The sequence below is a fragment of the Sus scrofa genome, chromosome 4, assembly GCF_000003025.6.
Source record: "Sus scrofa isolate TJ Tabasco breed Duroc chromosome 4, Sscrofa11.1, whole genome shotgun sequence".
NCBI classification, from domain to species: domain Eukaryota; kingdom Metazoa; phylum Chordata; class Mammalia; order Artiodactyla; family Suidae; genus Sus; species Sus scrofa.
Genome location: NC_010446.5, coordinates 55,985,043 through 55,998,725, shown reverse-complemented (window position 1 = coordinate 55,998,725; position 13,683 = coordinate 55,985,043). Strand labels below are relative to the sequence as shown.

Sequence of the window (13,683 nt, the reverse complement as noted above, 5' to 3'; positions counted from 1 at the left end):
AAGGAGCAAACATTTAATACATTTAAAAACGTAATCACTTAGAAGCCAACATGACCACTGAAACACCAGTACCAATCAACAGTAATGGGAACATTTCAAAGATATTCTAGAATTGATTTTCTCTAGTACAGGAACTAGTGTTTTGCATATATGCAAAACACTACATATATATATGTATTTGTCTTTTTAGGGCCACACCTACGGGATATGGAGATTCCCAGGCTAGAGGTCGAATTGGAGCTGTACCTGCCTGCCCACACCAGGGCCACAGCAACCCGGGATCTGAGCCATGTCTATGACCTACACCACAGCTCACAGCAACACTGGATCCTTAACCTCCTGAGCAAGGCCAGGGATTGAACCTGTGTCCTCATGGATGTTAGTCAGATTTCTTTCTGTCCTATCTGATGGCAGCCCTTCCCATTCCACAACAGACCTGGGTTCCTATGGGCTGCAGCATAGCGGGAGCCAGACTCACCTCACACACCAGTGTGTGACTTAGTTCTGCTGGAGGATCAAGATGACCTTACTCATGAGCTTTTCTAGAGACTTTCAACAGCAGGACAATCACATTTCAATATCTTATGTTAGCTGGGGCTCAGAGTGGGGAAGTCGAGGGGGAGACTGGCATAGAGAGCCAACATCTATTCAGTGCCTGCAAATGTGAAAGATGGGCCACTTTTTTTTTTGGTCTTTTTTAGGGGCGCACCCATGGCATATGGAGGTTCCCAGGCTAGGGGTCGAATTGGAGCTGTAGCCACTGGCCTACACCACAGTCACAGCAACTCAGGATCCTTAACCCACTGAGCGAGGCCAGGGGTTGAACCTGCATCATCATGAATGCTAGTAAGATTCATTTCCCCTGAGCCATGGTGGGAACTCCCACTGGGTTATTTATAAATAACTCTTTTAACCCTCACCAAAAAACCTGCACTATCTGCATTTTGTAGGTAAGATAATTTAATCCTTTACTACTATTATTATTTTAGGGCTATACCAGTGGCATATGGAGGTTCCCAGGCTAGGGGTCAAATTGGAGCTACAGCTGCCAGCCTACACCACAGCCACAGCATTGCAGGATCTGAGCCACATCTGCAACCTACACCACAGCTCACGGCAACATTGAATACCTGACCTACTGAGTGTGGCCAGGGATTGAATCTGCCTCCTCATGGAAACTGGTCGGATTCATCTCTGCTGTGCCAAAACGGCAACTCCCTTAATTATTAAGTATAGTTGCCATCACTCCCACTTTACAGACAGGGAATGGAGAAGTTATGGAAGCTGCTGAGGTCACAGAATCAGTACATGGCAGACCCAGGATTTGAACATGGGCTGTCTAACACCAGCTGGCTTTGGTACTTGGTTCTGAATAGTGTCAAAGCCCTGCCCAGTGCCCTTTTCCATCCTCCCATGCAAAATGATGTGTGCCCTGGAAAAAGGCCCCAGAAAGCATGATTTTGGCTCTCTCTCCCAGTGGCCTCCACATCCCATAGTTATTTGTTTGACTCCTTAACCATTTTTACGTTCCATTTGGGGACATGTTTTATAAAGCATATAATAAACATGGCGGGTATTGGCATTATTTCTCAGCAAATAAAATAACTGGGCTATAGGTCTGTAATTTATTTCCTGATTAGGTGGAACCTCAGAAGAGTTTAAAGAACTCTAAATTATGGTCTGCAAAAACCATGGCTCATTTTTCCCACATGTTGAGTTCACTGGTGTTATATGTATGAGTCAGACCCAAATAGAACCCACTTTCTCTGAACCCTATTTTATAGTAAAGAGACATGTCACAGATAACAATACCCATAAGTGCTCCATCTTGTCAGCTAGCACTAGGCATCCTGCTCAACACTACACCAAGGAGTTCCCATCAGGGCTCAGTGGTTAATGAACCTGACTAGTATCCATGAGGATGCGGGTCTGATCCCTGGCCTTGCTCAGGGGTAAGGATCCAGCATTGCCATGATCTGTGGTGTAGGTCACAGATGTGGCTCGGATCCTGAGTTGGCTGTGGCTGTGGTGTAGGCCATCAGCTACAGCTCCAATTTGACCCCTACCCCGGAAACCTCCATATGCCACAGGTGGGGCCCTAAAAAAAGACAAAACAAAACAAAACTCCAACCAAACAACAAAAACACACCCCACTACACCAATACACGGTGGTGGAAATGCAGCTGAGCTGAAGCCATTGCTTAAGGGGGTCACGTGACTGGCTAAAGGTCCCAGCTTGTAAATGCCAGAGTCCCAATTTGCCTCACACCAGGGCAGTAATACAGATGTTATGTCCTTCTGTAAATATGTTGGAGTAACTTCTTTGTGATATTCTATGTCTCACATGGAAAGAAAAAAAGGCCCTTGTCTTGGTTTTAATCTCTCATACCATACGATTGTGAACCCTCCATCAAAGTGTTAAAAAAACAAAACAGCTTAACAGCTAACAATTAAGCACGGCAATTTCAGCTGTGGAGATTCTCTCTCAGCCTGAAGCCTCCAGAGTGGCCCTTGGATAGCAGGTTGAGTAGCTCCTACTTGCTTACATGGGGCACTGTTATGGACTGGGTTTGGGGGTTTTTTTGGTTTGCTTGTTTGTTTTGTCTTTTTAGGGCCGCACCCACGGCATATGGAAATTCCCAGGCTAGGGGTCAAGTCAGAGCTGCAGCTGCTGGTCTACACCACAACCACAGCAATTCGGGATCTGAGCTGTGTCTGTGACTACACCATAGCTCACGGCAATGCCACATCCTTAACCCACTGAGTGAGGCCAGGGATCGAACACACGTCCTCCTGGATACTAATAAGATTCGTTACCACTGAGTCATGATGAGAATTCCTGGACTGGATTATGTGCCCCCACCCTCAAGCCCCCCAAATTTATATGTTGAAGCCCTAATTCTCAGTGTGGTTTAGATGGGGCCTCTAAGAAAGTAGTGAAGGATAAATGAGGTCAAGAGGCTGGGACCCTGATCCGATAGGATTAGTGTCCTTACAAGAAAAGACACCAGAGCACTCTCTCTCTCCACCCCCATCCTCCCATAGAAGAGGCCATGTGAGGACAAAGTGAAAAGGTGGCCCCCGACTAGCCAGCAACCGTGTCCTCACTGGGAACTGAATCAGCGAACACATGGATCTGGGACTTCTGGCCTCCAGAACTGGGAGCAAATAAATGCGGTTCATTTAAGCCACTAAGGCTGTCATGGCAGTTGGAACAGACTAACACAGGAGCCAGGACCTCTCAGCTTTCTGCCATGAAAAGACAGGGAAAGAAATGGAAATAATTAGAAGAAAAGACGGGATCACTGGGGAAAAACAGGTCAAAGAAAGCAATAATTAATGAATGTCTTTTCCCCACACCCACGCCCACAGCCTTCAGCTGGAAAAGACTGAACCTGCAGTTTCATCTGTGAATATGCAGATCGACCTTCTAGGCTACACACCTCTGGGATCAGGTCTTACCCAGGGAACTTATTAAAGCTCCAAATTCAGAAAGCCTGGTGTAGGCAAATGAATAAATAAAATCCTGCAAACCTTGGGATTTCTCAGAAGGAGATTTTTTCTTATTTTCTTAGAAGCGTACAAAGGATCCCCTCTTCAATACTGGGTCTCAAAGACCTGGGAGCAAAGAAAACCTTCCCAAAGCAAAGACAGCCTCAGGGTGTCTGGCTTTGGAGTACAACGAGAGATGTGTTCTTTAAAGGGGATTTAATGAAATGGCAACTGCTCTGGTGTTCAGTGTGGAGACAGTTGAGGCCACCATTATGATATTAAACTTTTAGAGCTTCTTTCTGAAAACTCTATGACATGAATTTAGGACATGGGGATTCACATGATCTTAGAATCAGCTCCCCTTTTCTTAGGGGCAGGACTAGCACTCCTGGAGGATTCAGGGACGGTTGCTGGCACCCTGTCAGTGGACATGTGACAGTCCTATGGCTGCATGCTGTGGAGCTGTGAGATCCAACCCCCAGAAGAAGGGAGTAGAGAACAAACAAACACTTTTTTAGGGTCTTTTCAGGGCCACACTCGCAGCACATGGAAGTACCCAGGCTAGGGGTTGAATCGGAGCTGGAGCCACTGGTCTATACCACAGCCATGCCAGATCCCAGCTGGCCATGTCTGTGACCTACACCACAGCCCATGGCAATGCCGGATCCTTAACCCATTGAGGCCAGGGATTGAACCTACGTCCTCATGGATGCTAGTCAGATTCGCTTCCACTGAGCCAGGACAAGAACCCTGACACTTTTTAAAAGAGCACTGATAGGGAGTGGGACTGGAAGGGCATTTTCAGTAGTAATTTTAGTTTGTTTGTTTCTTTGTTTGTTTTGCTGCACCTGAGGCGTGTGGAATTTCCCAGGCCAGGAATCGAACCCACACGGTACACACCACAGTTGCCACCTGCGCCACAGCTGCAAATGCTGGATTGTTAACTCACTGCAGCACATGGGAATTTCCAATAGTCAGGCTTCTTGCCTTCTTTCTAGAATGAAACAAGAGCCTTGGGAAATGCAGCTCCCTCCATCCACTTACCTTTATTATTATTATTATTATTATTATTATTGCTTTTTAGGGCCATAATCGTGGCACATGGAGGTTAGGGGTCGAATCCAAGTACAGCTACCAGCCGACACCACAGGCGAAGCAACATGGGATCCAAGCCACATCTGTGGCCTACACTACAGCTCATGGCAATGCCGGATTCTTAATTCACTGAGGGAGGGCAGAGATCGAACCCAAAACCTCATGGATTCTAGCTAGGTTTGTTGACCACTGAGCCACGACAGGAACTCCCCACTTACTTTTACTTTTGAATAGCAATGGCAGGCTTGACTGCTAAAGCAGTCTAAGAGCAGATAGACTGGGAATTCTCTGATGGAAGAATAAATGAGAAGCTCACATAGGACTTTAGTGGGATACTTGATTAACCCATTAACCCAGCTACTCTACGTACTTTCTGTCAAAGCTCTAGTCCATTCTGTCTCTGGTAGTCAACTGAGAGTGACATTAGGGGCTCTGAAAAATCTAGAGCCTTGCGATCCGGAGAGAGATATCCAAAGTATCCAGAGAGAGAAGCATTTTAAAATTTTACTGTTGAAAAACAAACAGGAGGGTATCCTACAGCGTAAGACATTTAGGAACCTTGGAGGCCATGGAGCTGGTGCAAAACCATTCAGATCCACGGCACTATTCTTTTGAAGGAAACTAATTAGTAAAACCAAAGGGAAAATTTTTTCACTTTGGCCGATAACAGAGGTAATTTGAAAAGAAGTCTGAACTGGGTTGTATTATTTATTCTTTTTTTTTTTTTTCTTTTTATGGCCACACCTGTGGCATATGGGAATTCCTAGGCTAGAGGTCCTACACCACAGCCACAGCAACACAGGATCCAAGCTTCATCTTTGACCTACACCATAGCTCATGGCAGCGCCAGATCCTTAACCCACTGAGCGAGGCCAGGGATTGAACTGAGTCTTCATGGATACTATTAGGCTTCGTTATCGCTGAGCCACGACAGAAAATCCCTATTCTTGTTCTAAATACCAGAGGAGCATTATGGGGTATGCTCTTGAAAATTCTGCTCAAATCAAAGGCAGGAATGAACAGAATTCAGAGTGATAGGTTTCTTGGAGTTCCCATCGTGGCTCAGCAGTTAATGAACCCAACTAGTATCCACGAGGACATGGATTCGATTCCTGGCCTCGCTCAATGGGTTAAGGCCAGGAATCTGTGTCATAGACTCTGCTTGGATCTGGCGTTGCTGTGGCTGTGGTGTAGGCCGGCAGCTACAGCTTCAATTCAACCCCTAGCCTGGGAACCTCCACATGCCACGAGTGCGGCCCTTAAAACAAAAAATACAGAGTAGCAGGTCTCTGTAATTCTGTGACTGTAACTGCCCTTTCTGGGTTAAAAGGGTTATCTCAAATGTCATACTGAGAGCCACTCTGGGTCTTTTTATGTCTATCCAAGAAAAAAAAAAAAAAAAAGTTTGCCCTAAGCGCTGACTGTTTACCTCTCTCTGACACCCACCTCATGGGAATCATTGTTCTTACCAGAAACAAACCAATACCTACAAGTCTAAGCTGTTCTTTTTTAATGTTTACTGACAAGGTCATTCATCATATTCTTGCTCTCTGAGAACCAGCAGTTTCCACTATTTGTGAAGCAGGCCCCTTTCATAATTACTCCAGATCCACGATACTGTTTAAAAATCTAATTCTGGGAGTATTTTCTGGAAGCCACAAATTCTCAAACTGCTGCCAGCAGGAAGCTTTTTATTGTTGGCTATTCCTTTAGGGAATTTAATAAATATTCATTGACAGAGTACAGCATAATTGATTGAGCCACTTTCATTTTTATCAGCTCCACAGGAGGCCTTAGTATTTGCTAGAAACCTCTGGGAGTTGCCAGCGGTTGCAATAAGAAGCTTTTGTGAGGTCCTTAGGGAGAGGGGTGGAAAGCAGAAAATCAGGTTAATATCTGTTATCGTAAGCCACTTTCTGAACCTTATCGGGAGTTATAAACCCCTTCGAGCATCAGCAGTGTGGGGGTCTATGAATATTCTGTGATAAGCTATAAAATACTCCGTATCTTTTTAAATGACTTGTTAAGAATCAAATAAATTCATGGTAAGTTTTCAGACAGTCATCATTTAATACATCAAATCAATTCGTATATACTACTTACACCCAATGAATGGCATATTGCAGCACTCATTTATTTGCAAATTACCCATCAGCCTGGATTATTCAGGCTTTGGAAGAAAAAAAAAGTGATTTCAATTCCCATCATTTGAACTTTTAGAACAACATACTCACCAACAATAATTTCAAAGTCGAATTTTAGAAAGTTACTCATAATGATACATGCCATTTACATATAGGGTCTTTTTGACAATCAGGGTCTGGGTTCAGCTATTAATTTTATAAAGTCTTTCAGAAACATACAAATGCACCACCCCCACAAAAAAAATCTCCATATATTTCTAACAAGTTGTTTATCCAACAGTTGAAACTATCTTTTCATTTCTAAACTTCCAGTCACAACACCTTTTTATAGAGAAGTTGGTCCTGCTGGACCACGAGATTCCTTGCTGAGTTTACAAATATTTTTAAAAAAGAAAAGAAATGAATACTTCTGGCATTCTGATTTTTGTCTTTTTCTTGCATGTTTCTACAACTGGTTCTCTAAATTAACATCTGGCTTTGACCAGATTTCTGGCTTTTTGTTCTTCTACTTACAGGAATGCCCGTGAAGGTAACTGGAGGCGACTGCCAAGAAATGCTGAAGCTACTGCCATTGGGGGTGAACTTGGCCGATCCCGGAATGGTCACGGGGGGTGTGGCCTGTCAAATAGAAGACAGAGAAAGTCATTACGAAAGAACATTTCTTCTCCAGAGTCTTAAGCTGCCATTACCAAAGTAGGACCTCAGAAATGATCTCTGCTGTGTTAATAACTTAGACTAAACTACAATAGGAGATTAAAAACACGGTCAAAGAGAGTAGCTAGAGATAAACTTTTTATTCATCTAAGCAATCTAAGGTATAAAAGGAGACAGATTTTGTTGATTTCTGAAAATAAATTTGAATATACCTACATAGACCTGCTTTAGGACATCTGGGAGATACAATTCCTTGCTGTCAAGTGGGGAAGTAAACACTTTTCTATACAGTAATGATAAGCTGTGAATTACAACACTTTAGGAGGTTATAGTTTACAACGATTTGGCAATACATGTCAAAATTCTTAGTGGTCCATATATTAGCTACTCCACTTCTAGAATTTATTCTAAGTAAATGGATACTAGGATGTTCATCGCAGATGTGTGTATTACTTATATATGTCCAATAATGGGGAAAAGGGTAAGTAATGATATACCTATTTTATTTTATTTTATTCTGTTTTGTTTTTTTAGGGCCGCACCCTTGGCATATGAAGGCTCCCAGGCCAGGGGTCCAATCAGAGCTGTAGCTGACGGCCTACACCACAGCCACAGCAACGCTAGATCCGAGCTGCATCTGTGACCTCCACCACAGCTCACAGCAACGCTGGATCCTTAACCCACTGAGCAAGGCCAGGGATCGAAACTGTGTCCTCATGCATGACGGTCAGATTTGTTTCCACTGAGCCACGACGGGAACTCTGATATACCCATTTTAATATAGCCACTAAAAATGATGTCGTTGAGGAATACTCATTAGCATGGGAAAATGCTCAGGAGATATTAAGTGGGAAAAACAAACATAGTGAAAACAGTATTACAGTAGATTCCATATTTTAAAATGAGTATACATATATACAAAGAACGGGTTTTTTTTTTGTTTTGTTTTGTTTTTCGGTCTTTTTAGGGCCAGACCTGCCCCATATGGAGGCTCCCAGGCCAGGGGGTGAATGTGAGCTGTAGTGGCTGGCCTACGCCCCAGTAATACCAGATCTGAGCTGCATCTGCCACCTGAGCTTAAGGCAATGACAGATCCCTAACCCACTGAGTGAGGCCAGGGATCAAACACCAGTCCTCATGATTACTAGTAAGGTTCATTTCCAATGAGCCATGATGGGAACTCCCACAAAGAACAGTTTTGAGGACATAACAAAAAATATGAACCAAGGGGCTTTCTTGTTGTTGGGGCTAAAGATGGACTTTTTTGCTTATGTTTTAATATTTTTATGCTGAACATTTGTAATATCTATAAACAGAAAAGTCCCAATATTATGAATATATGGTTTGGGAAGGAACTTCTAGATCCCTTAGTGTGTGTTCCAAATTTCATTATATACAAGTAAAATAATTGGTTCAAGCCCATGATTTTGGACCTAAATACAACACAGGAAAAACAAACAAACAAACAAACAAACCACAGAGGATGAGTTATTCTTTTTGACCAACATGAGAAGAGTTAGGAATGAAATTTATTGCATCAACTAATTTAATAATTAGCTCTATTCCATTGCTCTTGATTTGAAGTCTACTAGATAAATGGCTGACTTCTTCCTCTACAGCTTTAGTTTTTCTGCTTTTATATAGTCGCTAATGACAATGGTTTTGTAACTGGTACCACTGGAAAATATTCTGGCAATATACAGCTGTTCATGTTATAGACAATGATTACTCTTCTGGAAATTAAAAAAAAAAAAAAAAGCTTCTGGCGCAGAGGTAGCCACAGTAGAGTCATTAATGGTAATTTAAAAGCTGGATAGACTAAAAAAGTAGGTACCTAATAATAAGAGAATGATTATAACAATTTGATATTTTGATTTAATTGAATTCAGTTATATATTCGGTTATATGGAAAGTGTTTATAGAGAAAGGGTGGGAGAACACAATTACCAATATGTACAGAAGATTTTTTTTTCTTTTTATGGCTGCCTCTGTGGCATATGGAAGTTCCCAGGCCAGTGGTCAAATTAGAGCTATAGTTGCCAGCCTACACAACATGGGATCTTTAACTCTCTGAGCGAAGTCAGGGATAGAACTCACATCCTCACAGAGAGACAACGTCAGGTCCTTAACCCACTGAGCCTCAACGGGAACTCCCTATGTACAAGAGATTTTTCTTTTAAAAAATTACATAAAGCAGTTTAGAATTTCGGGGAAAAATCCGTTTTTTAAAAAAATTTTTTTTGAAATTTTATTAAATCAACACTTAAAGGAGTTAATAACTGCTGAGGAAAAAGGAGCTTTAGCCACGTCCTGTATTTGTAGAATTTGTCTCTGAGGTCTAACCAGACTTTGGAGTGATGCTGAATCACCTGGAGGGTTCCATTAAACACAGAGTGCTCAGCCACCCCCACTCCCCACCCCACCCCGCCAGCTTCTAGTCCCACTAGCCTGGAGCAGACCCAGGAAATCCACAGCTCTATCAAGTTCACAGGTGATGCTGGCACTGCTGATTTGGGGAACACTGACAACCACAGCTCTAGTCTCGAAGAGTTAGTTACCAAATTGGAAGGCAGGACACAAAGTTCCAGATTTGGATGAAGCTGTCATTGTGCCAACGCACTGAATGCACACCTTTTCATTTATTTTATTTTTTTATTTAACATGTACTTATATCATGTGCCAGGCATCATTCTGAGGTTTTTACAGTGTTGAGGATTATAATCCCCATAAGAACCTCACAGGGATGGGGTCTTCGGTCAGGACTGGAGAGTTCAAGAACCATTAGGGTCCCGTTTGCATGAGATCTTGGCTAGAAAAGGGGAAAAAGAAAAAAAAAAGGGAGTTCCCATTATGGCGCGTGGAGACTAGTATCCATGAGGATGCAGATTCGATCTCTGGCCTTGCTCAGTGGGTGGGGGGATTCGGCGTTGCCATGAACTGTGGTATAGATCGCAGATGTGGCTCGGATCCCATGTTGCTATAAGCTGTGGCATAGGCCGGCAGCTGTAGCTCTGATTTGACCCCTATCTAGCTTGGGAACTTCCATATGCGGCAGGTTCGGCCCCCCCAAAACAGAAAAAGAGCAAACTCTGCCCCAGGGCTATCCTGGATGCTGTTTTTCCTCTGAGTGGTCTTTTACTCACAGGTCAGAACGCTACTGCTTTCAGGCAGGAGTCAAATTACTCCCACGGTCCCTTGCCAGTCACCTGATAAGCGTGGTCGGTGTGCACGAGGTAGAGGGTGGTGGGAGCAGAGCGGCTCAAGGGTGTCATCAATTTTGTCTCGCTTTTGGCACAAGGAGTTTCTATTCGGCTGGAATCTGGGACGGGGAAGGTAGGGGGTGAAGCCAGGGACTGGGAGGGCGAAACCGGGGCCAGGCTGCTCAGTCCGTCTGCCACCGAGTCTGTGTTGAGCTTGATCTCAGTGTAGTAAAAGTCTTCTTCTCCATCACTGTAGTCAGATTCCCCAACACGCCTAATGCAAAAGAGAGCAAAACAGTCCTGATTACCCAAGCTGTTTTCTTGCCTTGAGATCTTGTAGATGCTGTTCATTCCATCTGGAATGCTTGTCCTCTGTCCTGCCTGCCTGGCAAACTCTTACTTATCCTGCAATACTGTCCACCTCCAGGTAAGCCTTCCTTGATTTCTTAAAACAATGTATTCAATCAATCAATTATTCATAATAATTTATACTCTTTTTTTTTTTTTTGGTCTTTTTGCCATTTCTTGGGCCGCTCCCGCGGCATATGGAGGTTCCCAGGTTAGGGGTCTAATGGGAACTGCAGCTGCCAGCCTACGCCGGAGCCACAGCAACGCGGGATCTGAGCCGCATCTGCAACCTACACCATAGCTCACGGCAACGCCGGATCCTTAACCCACTGAGCAAGGGCAGGGACCGAACCCGCAACCTCATGGTTCCTAGTCAGATTCGTTAACCACCGCGCCACGATGGGAACTTCATATATTCATCTTTGATTTTTTTATTTTATTGTTTCATTTTTTAAAAATCGATGTTTTTATGTTTGTGCAATAGTAAGTGAAAATTCATATGAAAGAATACATGAGATTAAAAGATAATGACTTGGTTTAAAAGTACATTTTCACTTGTGCCAATCCTACTTATTAATTACAGTGAAAGTCTAATCTATTTCTTGTATATTCATTTAGTACTTAAAAACTAATTCAATGAATTTTATTATATTTATAGTTCTACAACCATCATCACAACCTAATTTTAGAACATTGCCATCCCAAACCCCCAGTCCACCCCTTCTTCTCCCCCACATGTCCCCTTTGGTAACTGTAAGTTTTTCAAAGTCTGTGAGTTCCGGAAATAAGTTCATTTGTATCCTTTTCTGTTTTTTAGATTCCACACATAAGTGATTTATTCAATCATTGAACAATAATTTAGTATTGATCTTTGGTTTTTTTTTAATTGAAGTATAGTTGGGAGTTCCCATCGTGGCTTAGTGGTGATGAACCTGACTAGTATCCATGAGGACACTGGTTCAATCCCTGGACTTACTCACTGGGTCAAGGATTCAGCATTGCTGTGAGCTGTGACTGTGATGTAGGCTGGCTGTGGTTCAGATCCTGTGTTGCTGTGGCTGTGGTGTATGCCAGCAGCTGTAGCTCCAACTGGACCCCTAGCCTGGGAACTTCCATATGCTGTGCGTGTAGCCCTAAAAAAAAAAAAAATACAAAAGAAAAATTGAAGTATAGTTGATTTACAATGTTGTGTTAGTTTCAGGTATAGAGCACAGTGATTCAGTTACACACATTTACCTATATATATTCTTTTTCTCAACAATTTATTGAGAGGCCACTATGTCCAGGATCTTTTTTTAGGGTATCCTGATATTACAGTGAACAAAACATAAATAGACTCTGCCCTGATGGAACATAGAGTCTAGTGGGAGAGGCAGACCAGAAAGCCATAGTGAAACACATCAAAAGAATAAAATGCCTAGGAATAAACCTATTTAAGGAGGTAAAAAACCTGTCCTCAGAAAATCATAAAGACACTGATGAAAGAAATTGAAGATGACACAAACAGATGGAAACATATACCAGGTTCTCAGGTTGGAAGAATTAATATTGTTAAAATGACCATACTACCCAAGGCAATCTACAGATTCAATGCAATCCCCAAACACCAATGACATTTTTCACTGAACTACAATAGATAATTTTAAAACTTGCATGAAAGCACAAAAAACTCCATATAGCTAATATAATCCTAAGAAAGAACAGAGCTGGAGAAATCATGCTCCCTGACTTCAGACTATACCACAAAGCTATAGTAATCAAAACACCATGGCCTTGGCACAAAAACAGACACATATGTAAATGGAACTGAATTGAGAGCCCAGAAACAGACCCATGCACTTGTGGTCAATTAATCTATGACAAAAGGAGGCAAGAATATACAATGGAGAAAAGACAGTCTCTTCCATAAGTGGTGCTGGGAAAACTGGACAGCTCCACATAAAGGAATGAAATTAGAACATTCTCTAACATCATATACAGAAAAAAAAATTCAAAATGGATTAAGGACCTAAATGTAAGGCCAGATACTATAAGACACCTAGAGGAAAACATAGGCAGAGCACTCTTTGGCATAAATGGTTGCAATATTTTTTCCAGTCTGTCTCCTAAAGCAAAGGGGAAAAAAAGCAAAAATAAACATAACAGGATCTAATTAAACTCAAAAGTTTTTGCCCAGCAAAAGGAACCATTGATAAAATTGAAAAGACAAGCTACTGGATGGGAGAAAATGTTTGCAAATGATATGACAAATAAGAGATTAATATTCAAAATACATAAAACAGTCCATTAACTCAACATCAAAAAACCAAACAACCCTATTAAAAAATGGGCAGAAGACCTGAATAGACATTTTTCCAAAGAGGACATGCAGATGGCCAACAGGTACATGAAAAGATGTTCAACATCAGTAATCATCAGGGAAACGCAAATCAAAAGCACAGTGAGATATCACCTTACACCTGTCAGCATGGCTATCATGAGAAAGAACACAAGTTACTAATGTTGGAGAGGATGTGGGGAAAAGGGAACCCTTGTAACTGTTGGTGGGAATGTAAATTTGGACTGTCACTGAAGAAAAGAGTATGGAGGTTTCTTAAAAAACTAAAAATGGAAATATCACAGAGCTCAGCAATTCAACTCCTGAGTATACATCAAAAAAAAAATCTCCAAAACACTAATTTGAAAAGATACATACACCTCAATGTTCATAGCAGCATTATTTACAATGTTTAAGATATGGAAGCAACATA

General features: G+C 42.2%; 1 protein-coding gene across 1 annotated transcript in view; it reads right to left on the bottom strand.

Annotated features, from left to right (window-relative positions):
• ZNF704 (zinc finger protein 704) overlaps positions 1-13,683 on the bottom strand; it is a 276,462-nt gene that overhangs the window by 16,767 nt on the left and 246,012 nt on the right. The window contains exons 6-7 of the mRNA XM_021089176.1: positions 10,592-10,859; positions 7,245-7,349 (exon numbers count right to left, since the gene is read on the bottom strand). Coding sequence (XP_020944835.1) covers positions 7,245-7,349; positions 10,592-10,859 — 373 coding nt within the window. The remainder of the gene's footprint in view (positions 1-7,244; positions 7,350-10,591; positions 10,860-13,683) is intronic.